The following is a 20,219-nucleotide window of genomic DNA, read 5'->3' as shown; positions in this document are numbered from 1 at the left end:
TCAGCTCCCCACTTGTTGGGAAGTATGACTACGTGCTTGTTGTTGTTGATGTCTTTGCAGGTTGGAGGCCGACCCTGTTACCAAGGTAAACAAGTAGGTAACCGCAAAGAAGCTCATGAACGAGGTAAACTGTGAATATGGGGTACCAGAAGTGATTCAGAGTCAGACAGAGGTATAAACCTCGCAGGTGAATGTAACATGTCATGTCTGCTCTGGTGTATCCCAGGCCTTTTACATACTGTACCACCTTTAGAGTAGTGGAAAGGTGGAGAGACGTAGTGGCACGCTAAAAGTAAGATACTTAAAAATGACGCCACTTTGGAAAGACTGTCATCCAATAGCCTTATACAGTGTTAGATATGAACCCAGGGGGGATTATACATTATCTCCCTACGAGATTGTTTGGGCTAGCCCCAAGGCTAGGTCTTTACTATCCTCAGTGGTTACAATTACAATCTGATGTGTTGACTGAGTATGTGATTTCCGTTGTTAAAAAACTAACCAAAGCCTATGCACAGGTGTTCTCTTCCAGACTCAGAGGCAGACACAGGGACACATATCTTGCAGCCTGGGGATTGGGTGTGCGTCAAGAAGTTCCTCAGGAAGCACCCTCTTGAGTCCCGATTTGATGGCCCCTACCAGGTGCTTCTGACTACTGCCACAGCTGTGAAACTAGCCGAAAGACTTACATGGATTCATGCTTCATACTGTAAGAAAGCTTCAGATCCGGGAGACCAGTCTTAGTTGTGCCAAAGACATTACTCTGGTTAGGGCTAGTGAGAGAGGAGGGTGGCAACTGGAATCCTTAGTCGGAAGAATATGGGGGTATGGTTACCTTCTGGTATAACTCGTCCAATGCTCAAGTAGCCGCATATTCCTTCAACTATTGTACTGTGGTCCCGTGTCTAGGCGCAAGATCCCACCGCAGGCCAGATTTAGCTCAGTCCAGCTGGTTATATGACTTATATACCCGGGGAATACAATATGTTCGCGCCACTGATAATGTCTGGGGAGAAGACTGCCGTTATTGGGGATTAGTGGGATGTAACGCAGGAACAGACTGGTCCTATAAACCGCAAAGTGCCTTAAATAAGAAAGATAGGAGCGGGAAATCCCTAATTAGTCGTATAACCCTCCTTGAGAATAATAAGGACAGCAGGTATTGGAAGGCTGAACTTAGCATGTTGCTTGGTTTTAATGCGTTTTTTTACATTAACCATGGGAGATCCAAGCCCGGGGGACGGGGAGACTTATAGTCTGGGGACATACCGGTACGGGAGGACAGATCCCTTAGGGAAGTTTAAAACAAGGGATATGGTAGATGCAGCCGAATGGAAGCCTTCACTTAGTCCCGTGCCCATAATTAACCCCCTCCGCCGTAAGATAAAGACCTTGACGAACATGATGATCATAGCCAACCCTACCTTTTGAGGACACCTTGACAGTAGCGACTGGCTACTCTGACCAGAATCTCTGGTTGGAGTTGATGAGGTACAATGCTAACAGGAGCAACAAGTCTAACTGTTGCGTGTGCGGTAGTGCCCGACTACACTCGGGGATGGTCCCCCTAAATCTCCCTGTAGATGCTTAGTCTCTTCACGAACATTTCCACTAATTACACTGTCCGTGAGAAATGGAAGAAGGAATACTCTATAACTACTTAAGTGTTTTGCACCGGAGAGAGTATTACTGACTACCCTGGAAACTACACCTGCCAGGCAATTAGGCAGGGTAGAGGGAGATTTTTGGGGAACTCAGCAATATTTCCCTTGTTTAAAAAAGATGAAGAGCCAGTTCCGATAATGCCAACCACATACGCTACCAAAGAAAAGGAGAAATGTACTAGTACTGTGCCTGCCCCGATCTCCTAAGATGGATTGTCAGTGGAATTCCCATTTGCCAAGGGATAGTGCAGAAGACCTTAGGTTCCGGCGAGGGCACACCCTGTGGGGTGTTAACTTGTACAGATAGAGGGTATGGATGCCCGGAAATGAGCCCAGGGAATCCATGGCCTCCCTCTGAGGTGAGGTAGGGATCCCCCCCTCCTAGGAGTAGGGACTTACGGGCAGTGGGAAAACCCTGACGCAAGGGTGAGGCGACTTGGACGTGTTCACCATTAGGACTATCTCCAGGAGGGACATTGGTGTGCCTGAAGATTAGGGAGTCCCACGCCGTGCGTACCTGTGCACGCTACTAGTATTGTAACATTATGCTAGAGCGAGAAGAGAGACCCCTGGTGGTAGTTTTGATCTACACGTATACATTGACATCATAGGATAGCCAAGGGGGTACCTGACGAGTTTTAAAAATTAGAGACCAAGTTAAAACTAGATTCGAGTCCATTTTCCTGATCATTATGGTAAATAAACGTTGACTGGATTAATTATGTTTATTATAATTAGCAGTGGTTTATAAATTATACTAGAGACGCCTTATAGGGACTAGTCGACCAATAGGACGTACCTCGACTATGACTTTTTCAAAATAGAATGACCTTAGATATGACTTTAGCTAAAAAGGGGAGTGTCTGTAAGATGATAGGGGAGACTTGTTGTACCTACATCCTAGACGACACGTGACCCGCGGGTAAAAACGCAGTTGCCATTAAGAAGCTGACCACACTGACTAAAAAGAGCTAACTTTTGGGACCAGCACTCGGCATGGATGAGCGGGTGGTAAAGGATCCTGGCACAGACGGGCGTCGCTGTTGTATGTGAACTGATGGTTACCTGTTCTAGTCTGCTGTGTTATTCCCTGTGTCAGAGAGACCTGTGAAACTGATGCTGGAAAAGCCGCTCCCACCATGAGTTTGCTGGATGCATCCCCAGAAGGAGTGGACAAGTCCTACACCCCCTTGAAGACCCTAAAACGAACCTTCAACGCGCTCCAGTTATAGGCTCATGCGCAGAGAACTGTGAAAATCAGATAGAGAGTTAGAGGATAGACATTTTAAGGGGGGATTGTGATAGACATGATGATTATTTTGTATAAAATGTCTATCGATTTGTATAACGTAAATGTATTTTGCTGTTGTAATGACTTTTAGCTCAGGAGTTAAAAGGACACACACAATCTAATCATGGTATTTGCTAGACAATGGATGTCTGATCTAATGTTAGCTAAGTACATAGGGATTGCACAAGAGACCTCTAAGAGTTAAGGGCTATAGTGTTATGTGTATATCCTGTGTTCAATACTGAGTGTTTACCTAGCCCCCTTCCACTCCTTCACACAAGCTAGTTAAACAATGATTCATCACTACACGGAGCTGACTTCAGCTAGGACAAAAGTCCATACTACCTCAGCACTTGGAAGGGGGTGGGCAGAGAGGTGGGGGATTCTATATGATCCGACAAATGAGAATCTTATATGTTACTGATGTAATCTGTTGCACGCCCATTGAAGGGCGGTTGTCATGTGTTATAATAAAAGGCTTGAGCCTCTATACATTGTAGAGACTCTCCCAGTTTTAGACAAGCACTTGTGTCTGATCTGGTTCGATGATGTGTGCACACGATATAATTCGGAAGCGGCAAAATACCCCAAAGCCTGCTGGAGAAATCATAATCCAGATCAGTTACAGCCTATTCTACTAGTCCAGTGTCTACCTCTTAGGTTGAAAAAACTCAAATCACACTGGATCTCATTTGCCATATAGTTTTGAACTTGCGCTATATAAATATCATGCTCAATACTTTAATTTCTGGTTCTCTTAGGAGATGACTCTAGCCAGTTGATATGGGGCTTGTTGTTGTTAGCTGTTTAGTCATTCTCAACCCTTGGTAACCCTAAAGGCTCCCTCTATGTTTTTCGGTTTTGCACTGCTTCTTTCAGTTGTGTGATATCCATGCCAGTATCAGCTCTGACAGTATCAGCCATCGTGGCCTTTGCTGGACAGGCCTTTTGCCACTGATCTCTCCAAGCATTATAGATGTTTCTAGTGACTCTGCTCGCATTACATGACTAAAATACGTGAGCCTGAGTCTGACCATCTTGCCCTCCAGTGATATACAGGGTCTTATACGATTCAGGACTTCTCCTTAAGTCCAGGAAATCCAGCTTCACAACGATACATGGTTATGGGGGAAACGGTAGTTTGCACTATCCTGCATTTAGTTGCTATACTAAATATGGGGCTACTTCTTGCTAAATGCCCATTATTGTGCTGCTACTCAGCATGTAAGGGAAGCGTAGAATTCTAAGGGTAATGTTTTCAAATAGTCCTAACAGCAGCACAAGCTCCCTGTCTTAGGTTGTTTCTTTATAGTAAACACAAGATGGGACTGACTAAACATCCTTCTCATAGGGTCAGAAAGTTCTAGCTAATTAGTATATAATTAGATGAATTAAAAATTCCATCTGTTCTCCTAGTATTGTTGGGCAGGAATGCTTCATTGTTATGCTGCTGTTAGGCCTAAGGGAAAACAGAATGTTATCAATCTACACTTCTGATCTGTCCTCACAAACACACTATCCATGTACTGTAGACATGCAAAAGTGAACTGGCAACTTCCTTGCAAAGCCTAGGGAACATTTTTTGAATTAAGGGCCCTTTTACATGAAACGATTATCGTTCAAATAAACCGTTGAATTGTGCAAATTTGAACAATAGTCGTTCAGTGTAAACACGGCTAACAATTGAATGGCAAATGAGAATTTAATCACTTCTCATTCGTCATTGATTTTCTGCAGACATAGCAATAATCGATCGCACGCCATTGTATGTGATCAGCAATCGTTTAGTCATACCTGTGACTGTAAATGACTGAATGATTTGCAAATGCAATTCCAACCGAAATTGTGAGCACTGTGAAGCTGTATGAGCGAATGAGCGAACTCTGTTGTATGAACAAGTTCTTGCTCCGTGTAAAAGGAAGCTGATGCTGTTAGTAAAGTTTACTTACTAGTTAATAGCAAAATGGCTGAGGCATTTCCATAATGAAATGAATACAGAGTAAACTCAAAGTCTTCTACGCCTTTCCCTTTCCGAGATCATTTCTATTGTATTCACTTGTGAAGTTATGTTTGTATTTCTCTGGTACACTAACCAAACACAATGTAATCTTACTGCCAATATGGGGCAACTGGCCAGGTATCTTATGTGTGTGAGCTGAGCATGACCGCTTTGTCTGATTATGTGTAGAATGAAATTTATACCACGTTTTCTTAGGTGTACACATCATCTCTTGGAAGAACACTCCAAGTCTTCACATGTCCACTGGTTATGTTCTGAAGAACCAATGTGATGTGTTGTAAACCTATTCATTTTTAAAGATGGGACAGTTAGGACCACAAGCTACAGCAATTATTTTCAGACTAAAGGTGCCCATACATCTTTACCAACTACCATTTGGCTGGCAGCTGATTTCCCGGCCTGGATGAGTGTTTGCATTTAAGGAGGTAAACCGCAGTCAGACAGCACCAGCTTATCTTCCATGGAACAAAAGGATTAGGCATTGCAGTCAACATCCACAGTCCTCCTGTCCCCCAACATCTGTTGGAGGACAATTGAGCGGCTCCCATATACATCATAGAGTCATAGAGTGTGTGAAACGGACTACACACAGACAGCATAAGGACTTATACTCTATAGTGTAACACGCACTACCGAGTTTTTCCCCGCAGACACGGATTATGTGAAAAAACTCATCGCACACATTATTCCGATCCATTTTACGGAGGAGACTTGCCCAATTCAAGTCAAAGGGGAGAGGAAGAAAACAGACAGCCTGTGTGCTGTCTTTGGAAGAGGGGGGATTTAAGATTTAAAGGTTTTGGTATATACAGGCCAAAACAATGCTGTGTCTTGGTGGTCAAAAGTTGACTTCGAGTGATTTTGTATTAGGGTGCATTCATAAGGGCGATTTTCATGTGTAATTCAACCTATTGGAAACAATAGGTTATTCCAACACAAGTATTCGATGCATTGCGTGTTTTTCTCGCCCATGTAAATAAGCTAGTTGCAGAAAAGGATTATGATGGGGTACTTTGATGGCAGTAATAGTTGTCTACAGTGCCAGTAATTGACTGATTCACAGAATCCTTGTGCCTTTGAGAGCTGCTGATCTAAAAAGCTTAGTAATGATAAAATTATGACTAAATAAAACAAGTGGAGGAAACGTGTAAAATAGGTGGGCAGGTCTTATAGTGTTAAAATCCAGAGGTCAATTAATACCGAATGGAATACTAGACAAGGATTGTCATGTGAATCTTTATTATGACTTTATACAGTCCTCCACTGATAACCCTCTATATATTTGTCCATTGTGATCCAATATTGTGTTCAATCCCAATCTGTTATGTAAGTGATATATAAAAACTTATTTCCCTTGTTACCATGTTTGACCCGTGGCTTCCTGACTTGTTTTAAATTTGATATTCAGATGTTTGTTTCAGAATTTACTATATCATTGAACTACATTGCACTAAAACATATGAAATGCTTTATGAAAAACGGAAAATATGGACTGCAAGCTCTTGAGCACAGAACCTATTGTACTAATGATATTCTCTTTGCATAGTCAACAGTTTGCAAGAGAACAATACAGCTTTATTGCTGTGTCTTCCCCATTGCTAACCTCATCCTGAGGGATCGAGAAGCTGGAACATCTCATCAACTGGTCCATTGTATAAAATGCCAAAACTCTGAGAAGGGTGGAGGGAACAGGGGGTGGTCTCTTGTACTCTTCTCTGCAATGGGGATTCTGCCCGGTTCAACTGGCTCTGTAACCTGTTTTTGTACTTGTCTGACAACATTAACCAGTGTGGAAAAATGTTTCCCAAAGTTCCAACCACAATCAGATGTGTTAATCAATAAATGATTCTATTATCCTGCATGCACTGTATTCACCTTAATGTATTCTACTCCATTATATTACTGTTTATTTATATCGTGCCGTTGTATTCCGCAGAGCAGAACCATGTGACATAAAGCGGGTGAATACATACACAGGCAAATACAGTAATACACTTGCAGATAAGCAAAAACAGACACAACACATACAGTAGAAGAGAGTCCTACTCAGATGAGCTTCCAGTCTAACAACGTGGGACTGGGGCTCCTTGGACTCACCATCCTCCATCTAGACAGAACATAACAGTACATAACCACAATTAAAATGGATATCTTGAACTCACAAGACATCATCAATCATGTAAATCCAGGATGATAAAAGCAGTTCCTGCTATTTATGTTATATTCATAGGATGGATACTTCAAAGGACATATCACATATCATCTCACACAGCTAGTGCCAGAACAGTTTTGTCTATTTGACTTCATCAGGGCTCACCTTAAAATGGAGAACTATTGTGGATCAGTGAAAAGCACAAGGAAGTTACAGAGGGCAAGCTTAGGGTCCTTCCAGTGTTTTCACTCAGTGAATGGAGGCAGAGCGGGCTGGAGATCTCTTCGTGCCGCCCGCCTCCATTAACAGTAAACAGGCAGTTCTTCATAGATGAACTACTGCCTGTTCCGACAGTCCGATTATCATTTGATTTTATGCCTGCAGGAAGTAAACGGGGAATGATTTATCGTTTGTCGTTCAGTCGCTGCCGGCATTTACACCGAACGATTATTGTTCAGATTCCAGTGATCCTGCGAAAATGTGAACGATTGTCATTCCATGTAAAAGAGCCCTTAGACTAGAGAGTCCTATCCGAGTCTACAATCTACATATTTAAAGAGACTCTGTCACCTCCTTTTAGCCTTATAACTAAGCTTATAGTCTGAAAGTAGGTGACCCGCTGAGTCCGGGGATGTAAGTGTAATATTTATCTCCTTCACTATTCCCCCAGTATTAGTGCTGAAAGCCGCCTCTCAATGCCTTTCTATGAAATTAGAACAAGTGGACTACTTAGTGCGCAGCTGAGTGCATTGAGCGGCGGCTTTCAGCACTGACATCATGGGAATGACGGTAGAGGTAAGTAAAACAATTACATCCCCAGACTTCACAGCTCACCTACTTTCAGCTGGTCCCACTCCGACCTCTGTGTATTTGCGGCGCTGACAGCATGCGCCCACTCAGCTGATCGGTTGAGGTCCCGAGAGATAGACCCCAGCCAATCAACTATTGATGACCTATCCTGAGGATAGGTCATCAGTAGCATTCTCCCTGGGAAACCCCTTTAAATCTACAGTTTGATGGCAGATTACGTTTAGCAGTGCACTATAATTCTCCAGACCAGGCTGTCGTGACGATCAGTAATGTCTCCAAAAAAAGTGAAATAATTATGCTTGTTACTAAAATGGCAAAAATAGTGCCAAGTGTAAGTGCTAGGTTCCCAAAATTAAAAGTAATCACTTTTCTGCTTCCTAAAAAAAGAAAAATCATAAAACAAAGAAAAAAATGAAAAAATATTAAAATGCCTCACATTCCGGTGCAGGCACACATTTATCATATGTTCTAGATAAAATGGGTGTCTTATCAGAATGCCAATGTCCAATAGCACAATGTGCCCACATCATACTTTCCAAGACCACAAAAATAATCCCAGTTCTCCATGTAGGCACTTGATGCTTTCTTCCTATCTTTTATTCTTAACCAAAAAACTGTGTACCCCTTACAGTGGGGTGCACAATTTTTGGGTTACCACCATGCAGAGATGCCAGACAGATGCCAGGTAAGGATGACAGACTTAAAAACATAATGAAGATCTGTGTTTTGAGCAGTAATGGCTTATAATCTTATATGGTGCAAGGCATATAAAACAGTTTTTGGTGCATTTTGCACCAGAATGTGGCGTGTTTTCAGTAGTAAATCTGTCCCATTATATTTAAAGGACAGGGACAATTTTTAAGATTTCAAGCTACAGGTAGACTTCAATGACTGCACGTGTGCTCGAAAATGCACTTATTCCATAGAGAACCTATATTTTTAAGCATGAATGAGTAGAACCTCACAGAAACATAACGAAAACATACAGAATTTGTGCAGATGTTGTCTTGGAGATTAATATTTGAGTGTTTTAAACCCAATGACTGCCAACCACTGATCCCTATATACCGTATATGGGATAGTATAGTGTTTGGTAAAAATAAAAGTGGAAGAAACCAAGAATATTTTCAACAGATGAAAAGATATAAGTAATAGTGTCCAGTGGTCTAAATTAAAACTCATGTCATGTCTAGAGTCTCTTTTCCCTACCACTAGCTGAAAATGGGTTGTTGGCTTGTCTTCTGCTTGTCCTGCATTGCAATGAGAAATGCCAAGTGTTCGTGCTATACAGCACCACATAGCAGAGCTAAAAGAGCAAAGAACAAACCAGTATTGTCATTTTTCTCGCTCTGTAACCCTGCATTTATATATGACACTGCTACCACTTCCAGGAAAGGTTTCAAAATAACTCATTTTGATTTGATACTGTGGTTAATAAAAAGAAAAAGGTCTAGTAAAACCTTCCACCTTTAGTGGGGTATTTATCTGCAGATTTCCACTGAGGTTGTTTTTTATTTTACAATGTCCAAGGCATCAGACTACTATAACAGAGGTTCTCAACATTTTGTACATGTACCCCGCGGCTTGGGGGTACGCCAGGAATAAAACAAAAAAGATAAGTCTAAGGACCCTTTTACACGGGTCGAAAAATCGTTTAGTGTAAATGCATGCCTTGACTTAACGACAAACAAGTTTTTGGATGTGGGAAGTGGATTGGGCGTTGTAGCCTGGTGGAGTGACCCCACTGGATTTCACTGTATTGGACTTCTGCTTGTAGAGTGATGTCAAGTCTAGGGTTTACATAATGAAAATCCAGAGTGCGGCGCACACGCAATAGCGTCATGGACGCCTGTGTAAGAGTTTCTGCTGAGCTGTTGCTCTCAGTGCATTGTGAATGGGAGAAGAAGATAGCCTTGACGATCTGAAACAATGGGGAGCACATTGAGCATATGATGGGGTGGATCATTGTTGTATTCCATTTCACAGAAAAAATATTAATAACTTTGGCAGGAATATAGATGACATTTAAGCATAGATTTGGATTCCTCATCATGTGTCACATGCTGTTATCTCCGCCCGGTGCACTAAGGACCCACTCCTCAGTAAGGACGCAAGATTGTGTTCATTTAAAACTGCAAACACCCACATAGTGTTTGCAAGGACCAATTGCACCTCTCCAGGCTAAGATGGAAGGACCCATGTCCCTTACTAACCAGGGAAAGTGGGGAACCCCTGCCTAAAACTGGGATGCTCGTCCTGATAAGGTCGGCCCCACTTTCTTCATCTGGGACATAGCTGTTTCTGATTGGGAGCCTGGAGAGATACACCAAACACGCATAGGACTTGACACGGTTCACATACACTGAACACAGAACAGTGTTCAGGCCACTTGCACAGATATACCACACATCACTGTTCACACCAACACACATGGTTGTGCATACAACATATAACTGGAACCCCACCCAGAGCTCACATGCATACAGATGGTAAACCACAGCCAGTCCAACTGTCCTCATACCAGGGGAATAGAAAGTCAGCCACCATGCTGACAAAGGGAACAGTGCCAGGCATCACCCATCTGACACACAAGACATCAGATGTCTGGGGGCTGCATCTGCCCAGGGATAGGGAGAAGCCTGCGGGCCGCCTGCACCTGTGTGGTCACCGTACCACACACTACACAGTGCATGGACCCCAGGACCCAAGGAGGGAAGGGACAGCAGGTGTCCAGACTGTCTTCAGGGGAGGAGAGAGGGACACTACAGACAAGCATGCACCACACCAGCTCTGAGTGGGGTTAACAGTGAAGAACTAAAGCAGAAAAATGACCAGCAATCTCTCACAAGAGTTTGCTGGTATTTATCTGCTGCAGACAAGGGGGATTGGCTAGTGGAGAATAACACACCCAGCCAGCTCAATTAACCCCTACCTGTGAAGGTGTGTACAAGCAAACCTGTAGAACCACAGGTCCCAGAAGCACAACCTTAACACATGCACCCCTTCCCATTTGAAAATATTGACTTGGTTCTAAGATGGCAGCTTCCAAAATGGTCACCATGCTGGACAACGCCCCTTTCAGATTTGTCCCCTTCTCCTTAGCAACATGCTACATATAGGATGCCGTTCCCAGCCACCGTTTTCAATTTATTCAGGTGTCTCCGTGCCATTGGATCACCCTGTAAGTCCTGAAAAATCCCTAAAAGGCAACTTTAGAGCTTTTCTGTATTTCTGTGAGGGGTTAAACTTTCGGGACACTTGTTAGATGGGGTAGGTGTGGTGGCTTTTTGGCAATATTGAGTCTGGAGAGTATCGCATTAGGGTGGACGTTTTAGCTTTGCTGTGCAGAAATGACCTGGGTGGGGTGGTGAAGGCTTTGTGGGGTTTTGGTTATGAAGTAACGCGCACCATCGAGTACGGTAATACTTGAACGAGCATCAAGCTCGGCAGAGTACGTTCGCTCAACTCTACATTCGTGTACTCTCATCATACACAGTAAACACACTGGTAGAGGGTCTCCCACCCATCAGGTAAAATTAGCAAATTACTTCATGACAGGATTCCCATAGAGTTTTTAATAATTCCCACCTCGTTAGGCTGGGTTCACAGGAACGTGTTTGCCAGCGTGCCGTGTGCATATCTCTCATATGCAAGCATGCAGCAAGTGTGCAATGACGTGTACTTGCTGCATGCCGCCACTCCTTATACACAATCTTGGCGTGTATGCGCGTGTAATACATGCCTAGATAGTGCATGATTTTTTTTACGCGTGCGTATTTTGCACAGCTTGTATGAGCGGCATAATAAAAGTCTATGGGAGTTTACTACTGCGCAAAAACTGCATGGGTAATACGCAGTGAGCCTACAGTCGTGTGAGCTCAGCCATAATTTGTGCACTACAAAGCTGAAACCTTTCACCCCACCCTGCCTATGAAGTTTATATAAGGAGAAAACCGGCTACAGTATAGTAACTAAAGACTTCCTGGGAGGTACCCTGTTGGAACGTCTTGTCACTAGGTGGTACTTGGAAAGGTTGAGTATTTCTAGGAGAGAAGACTACTGTGTGCACCTTATTGCCATTCAGATTTCTGAGTAGTCCTTTCAATCATTCAAAGCAGTTGGCTGGTGTAATTCCCCTCACCCAAAATAACTGAGTTGCCTATTGGCTTTCTTGCTGATGAAAGATTAGCCATTCGATACTGTTATTTCGACCATGAGGATGAGTTTATGTGGCATGGCTGTACACACTGCTGGATTTTCTAATGCAACCTTACTGTCTATGGGTAGAGCTTAGTTGGCTGAGAAAATGACAAGCCTTGCTCCACATGCAGAATGCTCTGAGGGTCGATGTCACTTCCATTAGCAAGCCTTCAAAGCATAGTCCTACAGATTAAATAGTCCTGGGATTAAATAACTGCCTTGTATATGTATGCCTACTTTAGAATTACGATAAAGCCCTTTAATATACTAATGTCTATAATCTCGGCTGGCATGCTATTCCTCCACTGTTTGTTTTAAAACCTCATTGTTCTCTTCTAGACAGGACACTATTATATGCTTTCAAGCACTATGTTTCCTCATACTGGGTGCCACGTAACAGTCATGAGACACCACTGACTTTACAACATATTTGCTAGCCATGCACTGGACTTCATGGAGTCATTTACTCCAAAAATAAATGTGCACCCCTTAGGCCAGTGTCACATGGACGTAAGGGCATTTGCGTGCTCATTTGTGCTGTGTATTTGCATGATGGGCTTTGTGCAAAAAACAAGCAACCATGCTCCCATTGATTGCAATGGGCGTTTAAGTTAATCAGTTCCATATCTGCTATTTTCGGAAAATAGAGCATGCTGCGTATTTTTTGTGTAAGCGAAATGCATGCACAAAATACACTTATGTGAACGAACCCATTGAAATCAATGGGTTCTATTTACCGCGTATTGCCTGTGTCACATGGATGTATTTCCGCCACATTTACAGGACAAGCCATGTGGAGGAGAACTCAAAAATGTCAACATTTGAAATACTGAACAACAGTTAAAATCTAGGGCAAATCCACAAGAAAATCCTCATTAAAACCCACATCATTTAGGTACAGATTTAGCCACTGCGGATTTGCTGTATTTTCGCTGCAGATTGAATAAAATAAGAATAGAGATGTTATTTGTGGATGTGCTGGAGTCTTCCGTCCCCTACAATTACTATGGCTGATCACTGATAGCTGTCCATACACTCCTCAAGCAATGCGGCTGGGTATACCAATTGGAGTAATATGCCGGTGAGCCCACTTTATGACTGTTCCAGTCATCAGTGCACGAGTATGCCGGCCCAGAGAACAACTCATGACGGACCTCCACCAATCTACTATTGATGAACCGGAAAGGCTTCAGGTTGCTTCCATTTTGTTAGGTCTCCATTTTTTTGGACAGGAAAGTAGAGCAGTCTGCAGCATTATTTTTCGTAAAAAAATGGAAATGTCATTGAAATCAATACGGAAAAAAAACATCTTTTTTTTCCAATTTATTTCAGTTCGGAGCAGAGAGACGGAAATCCTGAACTGAGCCTAACGCACCTGTGAAAGCAGCCTGATACCATTACCTAACCAAAAAGGGAATAAACTGAAAGAAAATGAGTTAAAAACAGACACAGAAGGACAGAGAACCCACCTGTGAGGCTTACAGACCTTTCACACGGGACGGAATTGGTCCCCACAGGCATTTTATCTCTATGGGGCTTGAATTCTGCACTTGTTAAAATCTGCATCTTTAATTAAAAACTGGAACATTAAATTTCGCTGCCATAAGGATTTCCACTGCAGAATTAAGGACGTCTTGTGGAATTGCTGCGGATTTCTAACAAACAGGAGATGTAATTCCGCTATTAAAGTCTGCGGAATAAAACACAAGAAATTCCACAAGACGTTCCGCAGAACTTATTCCACAGTTAAAAACACAACAAAGTCCGCACTAATTGACAATATCTGCCTTTGTGCTGTGCTGACAATTCCGTCCTGCATGAAAGGTCCCTAAGTTGTAGGTCTTCAGGAAGAGGTAACTTTTCATGTTCTATTGGAAAGCTTTCCGAGATAAGTTCAATGTCTTGGAGGAGCGAATTCCAGAATATACGTGTCACATGGTGGTAGTGCGGCACAGGTTCAGGGCGGCGATGACAAATGGAGGCAGAGGCGGCACATTCTTTTATATAAAAATAACTTTACTGAACACTTGCCTAATAAACAGTATTGCCCTCCATAGGAGGGTTTGTGTAATGTAATGTTATGTAATTACATGCGACCTGAAGCTCTCTTAAAGTTATGGTAATTAAAGCTAGCATCTCTGATTGACATATGCACCTCCGTACCACATTAGTTCCTTCTGGAAGCAGCAAAGCATATGGCTTTTCATCACTTCTCCACATAACTATCAGCATCTTTTGTCACTTCTCATCACTATGGTGTAACACCTATATACATCATCCCTATGGTTGTAAGCCTCAACCTCAAATGCCCCGTAGAAGCAGCGTCCCCTTACCATGAAAGCATCGAATGTCGTAGACGTAGTAAAATCCAGAAGTCATCATGCATTAATACTGTCAGTTTAACTCCCCCGTAACATTATGCTAGTGTGTTCTTACTGCTAAGCCATGTGCCTCACTGCGCCATTCCATGTCCTTCGTCATAGACATATCAGCAGACATTTAACCACCCTACGTAACATTGCATTTCTGCATAACACTTTACATAACGCTCTATCACACTGCACCATGAACATTTTCAACACTTGACATTAACCATTACAAGGCCTTGCTAACTTACTGGCGCCATATTAAAACTTTATGCTATCACTATTACAGTCCCATGGGTTCATTACCAGCTTTTGAGGCATCCAATGCTGGCCTTCGGCACGACTACAGCGGTGTCCAGTCTGCAGGAAAGGAGTCTCTCTTTCCTCCTGCATGTTATGGGATGCTTCACCCCAGGAGTCCGGCCGGTCCTCCATCCCTTGTCCCTCTCCATCACACAGGGACATCAAGGCCATTTGGTACTCCTGTCTCTTCTGGGTTGCTCCCCAACATGGAGAGACTGCCCACTGAGTTGTCCCTTGTAAATGGCCGCCACTATGGTTCTCACAGCTCAACTCTGGTGCTGCGTCTGCACTCTCTGCCTCTGCTGCACTAACTGCGCTGACCAGTGATGCAGCTTCTTTCTTTTCATATGGCGCTGTTTGTGCCGAAAAACTCCAGGCTTTACTGGGAGGGTGGGTTTCAACCCTCCATTATTCCCTATTGCAGGGGCCAAGTCACTGCTCACATCTTTACTGGAGCCTAACTGAGGCACAGACAAACTCGCACCACCCCAAGGACTCCAACATGGCACCGGTGTGTGCCTAAACTGTGTGCCGACGTAGGGAAAAACCCTCATAACCAGTGTTGTGCTGACCTCTATCCCTCTCCTGGCCAGGTCCAAAACTGCAGGCCACAGGGCTCAAACTTGTGACCATCAGACGCAGCAACTGCACGCCACATCAGTGTAAGGGAGGGTGCAGAGTATACGATCTGAGGACAATTTTATGAGAAGCAAACCAGACGAAACTAGTGGAGGTCTTGCAAGGATTGGAGATTGCGTGTGGGGATCTTTCAACACATTAGGTCTGAGATGCATGGAGGGGACAAGGTATGGACTGGAGATTACACATGTGAGGTATAAAGAGATCAGGTCAGGGATCTGTGGAGGGGATTGGTTGTGGAGTTGATCTAACGTATAGAGAGGTATTGGAGAATTAGGTCTAAGATGTATAGAGGAGACAGGTTGTGGACTGCCTCGTATGTCATTCATAATATATTGAATTCCCAGTACAAAGGGTAGCTAATGTAGAGATTGAGAGAGGAGAAGGACTGGGGAGTATCGAAGAGAGAGGTGGATTAGTTGGGCAGCAGAGTTGAGAATGCATTGGAGTGGTGGAAGGAAGGCTGCAGAAAAGGATACTACAATAATCCAGGCGGCAGATGATGAAGTCATGCACAAGCAGTTAGGCTGACTCTGTGGAGGAAGTATCTTACCCTTTGAAGTCAGAGGACGGAAGCACGTTCGAGTGTGTATGGCTGCGGCAGAGTGCCATGATGGTTCCTTAGACATTTCCTTTGTTTCCAGCATGCTGAGTTATTGCGGGGCGATGGTTGATGATGTAGTCTCTTCTATGTTGTCAGCAGTGAAGAAACAGTCTATTGCTGATAATAGATGTAATAACACAGTATTACATTTTACTGCATTTTGACAGGTAGTCTATGAAGGCATGCCAAAGGCACGTCTTTATAGGAACATATTCGTAGAAGGCCTCTGACTGCCATGGCAACAGAATGGCACCCTGCGATTGCATTGTGTGGGTGGCCATTCAGGACCCCCAAACAAAAATCGGGGCATTTGAATGACGCTGTCAGAATTGACAGCAGCATTTAGAGGGTTAACAGCCGCCATCAAGGACAGCGCTGACTGTTGATGTTGCAGGCAGGCGACTGCTATCACAGAAGGCCAGCACCCACTTTGCATGGGATGGGATCAGCTTGCGATCCCACTCCATATGAACCCCGCACACCCAAGATGTAACTGTACGTCCTGTGGTGTTAAGGGTTTAATGAGAGCTGTGCCTGCTATTACAAGTGCCAGCCACTACATAAGGGTCAAAGCCATCTGCTCCGACCCCTATGTATTGTGGCACTGACAGCAGACACTTAATCAGCCGGGGTGCCAAGTGGCGGACCCTAGCACATCAAATATTGATGACCTATCCTGTGGGACCATCTGGGATGCCAACTTCAACTGTTTGCACAATGTTCAGCTGCAGACAGCAAAAGTGTCACACGAATGCATCCACAACATTGCCATATTTCCATGGCCTGCCTGGTTGCCAATTTATCACCAGTAGAGCATGTATGGGACCGTCTGGAACACCAACTTTGACAGCTTACAAGTTTACATGATCTAGAGGCTCAGTTACAGCAAATGTGGAGCAATAAGCTGCAGGATACCATACAGAACCTGTATACCTCTAAGCCCGCCCGTATCACATCTTGTATCCAATCTAGAGGCGGCCCAACAGGGTACTAGAGCCTCCATGCCTGCCCGTATCACATCTTGCATCCGAGCTAGAGGTGGTAGAAAAGAGTACTAGAGCCTCCATGCCCACCCGTATCACATTTTGCATCCAAACAAGAGGTGGTACAACAGGGTACTAGAGCCTACATGCCTGCCGGTATCACATCTTACATCCAAGCTAGAGGCGACATAACAGCGTACTAGAGCCTCCATGCCCGCCTGTATCACATCTTGCATCTAGGCAAGAGGTGGTACAACAGGGTACTGGAGCCTACATGCCTGCCGGTATCAAAGTTACAGGCCGTACAACAGGGTACTAGAGCCTCCATGTCCCCCTGTATCACATCTTATATCCAAGCTAAAGGTGGTACAACAGGGTACTATAGCCTGCATGCCCACCCATATCACATCTTGTAGCGAAGCTAGAGGCGGCCCAACTGAGTACTAGAACCTCCCCTCAAGTGCTTGTTTTGCAATAAGTGTATCCTCTACTGTGAATAAAATATGATTAAATGAAATTTCCAAATCTTTTCATTCTTTTTTTTTCTTTATATTTATTTACATTTTACACAGCATCCCAATTTATCTTAAATTGGGTTTGTAGATGGTTTGGTTTCTGTGGTCCCTATTTTTTGACGTATGAGTTTTTTGAGTCCTCCTTTAACTTCCTCATTCCTTAAACTGTATATAAGTGGATTTAGAAGAGGGGTTACCACACTATAAAGAAGAGACAGCATCTTGTCATTATCACTATATGCTGCTGCATTAATCTTCACCCGGACGTATGTAAAACCAGCAGTTCCATAGAATAATGCAAAAGACATAAAGTGTGAGGCACAAGTAGAGAAGACTTTCTTCCGTCCTTTATTGGTGCTAATGCGCATAATAGCAGCAATGATCCGTCCATAGGAGTAAAGTACCAGAAAAAAGGGAAACATTAGGAGAAGAACACCAGTGATAGTAACAGCAGTGTCATTAGATGAAACATCAGTGCAAGCCAACTTCAGTACTGGAGGGATGTCACAGAAGAAGTGGTTGATAATGTTAGGACCACAGTAAGGAAGGGAAAAGATGGAGACAGCATGTCCAAGAGAAATAACGAAGCCACAGAACCAAGACACGGCGGCCATTTTTAAGCATGTAGCTTTGCTCATTACTGAAAAGTATCTCAAGGGATTGCAGATGGCTACAAAGCGGTCATATGCCATGACAGTCAGAATAAAACACTCAGTGGCACCAAGGGTAAAGAAGCAAAACAACTGTATGCAGCAACCATAGAAAGATATTGTCTTCTTCTTGGCCACAAAGGTGTGGAGCAGTTTGGGGAGGGTGACTGTAATGTAGCACATTTCAAGGAACGAGAGGTTGCGGAGAAAGTAGTACATCGGTGTGTGAAGAAGAGAATCCAGGGTGGCCACAGTGATTATTGTAAAGTTACCAAGAACAGTAAATATGTAGATGAAGAGGAAGAGAGGAAAAAGAAAGAACTGAATCTTTGTATTAAAATTGGAGAATCCCAAGAGGATGAACTCATCAATACTGGACTGATTTCCTGGCAACTTGTAACTTGTAGATTTCATCTAGACACATAACAGAGATGGATACAAAACATTGTATTTAGTTTCTACAACTCTAAGACTCTGTTCCCATCTGTGCCAGATCTGTTGAATGGCTGACACCGAAGTAGTACCCAACAGACTCTATTGACTTATACGGTGGACCATTGCATTCCGCTGAGATGTCCATCATTTTAATAGAAAAAATAGAGTTGCATGCAGTGCTCCTTTTCCCATAAAGTCATGAAATTTGTAACGGAAGTTCTTGAGAGACCCCGTGACAGGGATGTGAACACACCCTAACTCTTAAACTAATAAGGCTTGTAACTGTATTAAAAATCTTTGATTGAAAAAATAGCATAAATAACTTCTCATATAAGATCGGGACTCGGAAGGATAGAAAAAGGTTATGGAGATTATGACAAATCCTAAAAGAGCATTTCAGTTTAAAGGAGTTGTCCGGTTACTGGACAACCCCATTTCAATAGTACTCCTTGTTTAAAAATAATAAACAGAGATATACTTACCCCTCCACAGCTGCCGGAATCCAGCACTGCAGCCCACTGCAGTCCCGGGATTTGTTGTGACATGAGGTCACAGGAAGTTACGTGACCAGTGCAGCCAATCAGCGTCATGTTCTTGAACTCTTGGCATCCTGGTGCTCAGGATGTGAGCGCTGATGCTAGGAGAACGGGTGGTGACACTGCAGTCTCTCATTGGCTGTAGCGATGACCTCATTTCCTGTGACATCATTTGTCATAGGAATCAAAAGGACCGCAGTGGGCTGAAGCGCTGGATCTCGGCGGCTGCAGAGGGGTAAGTGTACTTCTGTTTATTTTTTTCACACAGGGAATCCTAATGAAAAGGAGTGGTTAAGTAACTGGACAACCCCTTTAAGAACATAGTTAGGACATTGTTGAATATACCTGTATGAATTTTTAATGTTTTTCAAGATCTCTTTGCTGTCATCAAATGGGATCCTTCATTGTTTATTTCCATAGAATGAACATCTGTCTTGCTCATGTGATGGACACACAGGTGCAAGGTTTCTTACAATTAATTAAACAGCAGCAGATCAAGTGTCATATATTAAAAGAAATCTGTCACCATGTTTTGGCAGCCCTCACTGAGAGCAGCATAAGGTAGTGCCCGTTAAACTAATTAAGTGATATGTCTGCTGTGTGTATCTGTGCAGTAGTTTTGGAGAAACTTGCCTTTTATTAGTAGCAGCCAGACACAGAAATTGTCCTGCATATGCATGAGCCGCAGGTTAGCCACACCCACTCTAGCCAATGATTGGCATCTCTCTTTATGCACAGTAATAGGCAGACAGCACTCAATCAGTGGCTGGAGGGAGGGTGGGTGTGGCTAGTCTACAGATCATGAATATCACTATAATCAGTGTGACAGGCACTACCTCGTGCTGCCCACAGAGAGGAGTGCAAAAAGTTAGTGATAGAGTGTCTTTAAATATATAAATAATGTTCCCCATAGGTAAACATAAAAGAAATAATAAATAATGATGCAAAAGAAAGCTATAAAAAACTCTAATAAGAACTTCACTATGCCTGAAGCCTTGGCCCCATGCCATTCCTTTAACCAGGCTATGATATATATCAAAATAAATGTTAG

General features: G+C 43.3%; 1 protein-coding gene and 1 long non-coding RNA gene across 2 annotated transcripts in view; both read right to left on the bottom strand.

Annotated features, from left to right (window-relative positions):
* Positions 1-20,219, bottom strand: part of LOC136628105 (uncharacterized) — a 304,442-nt gene that overhangs the window by 117,224 nt on the left and 166,999 nt on the right. The gene's annotated exons all lie outside the window — the stretch shown is intronic.
* On the bottom strand, positions 13,427-18,611 carry LOC136627198 (olfactory receptor 10A7-like). The gene is made up of 2 exons (XM_066602128.1): positions 17,659-18,611; positions 13,427-13,460 (listed from the first exon to the last, which is right to left on the bottom strand). Exons 1-2 carry the CDS (start codon positions 18,609-18,611, stop codon positions 13,427-13,429), a joined length of 987 nt encoding a protein of 328 aa, XP_066458225.1.

This window comes from Eleutherodactylus coqui, chromosome 5, assembly GCF_035609145.1.
Source record: "Eleutherodactylus coqui strain aEleCoq1 chromosome 5, aEleCoq1.hap1, whole genome shotgun sequence".
Taxonomy (NCBI): domain Eukaryota; kingdom Metazoa; phylum Chordata; class Amphibia; order Anura; family Eleutherodactylidae; genus Eleutherodactylus; species Eleutherodactylus coqui.
Note: the sequence above shows the minus strand (reverse complement) of the source record. Positions and strands in the feature narration are given on the sequence as shown.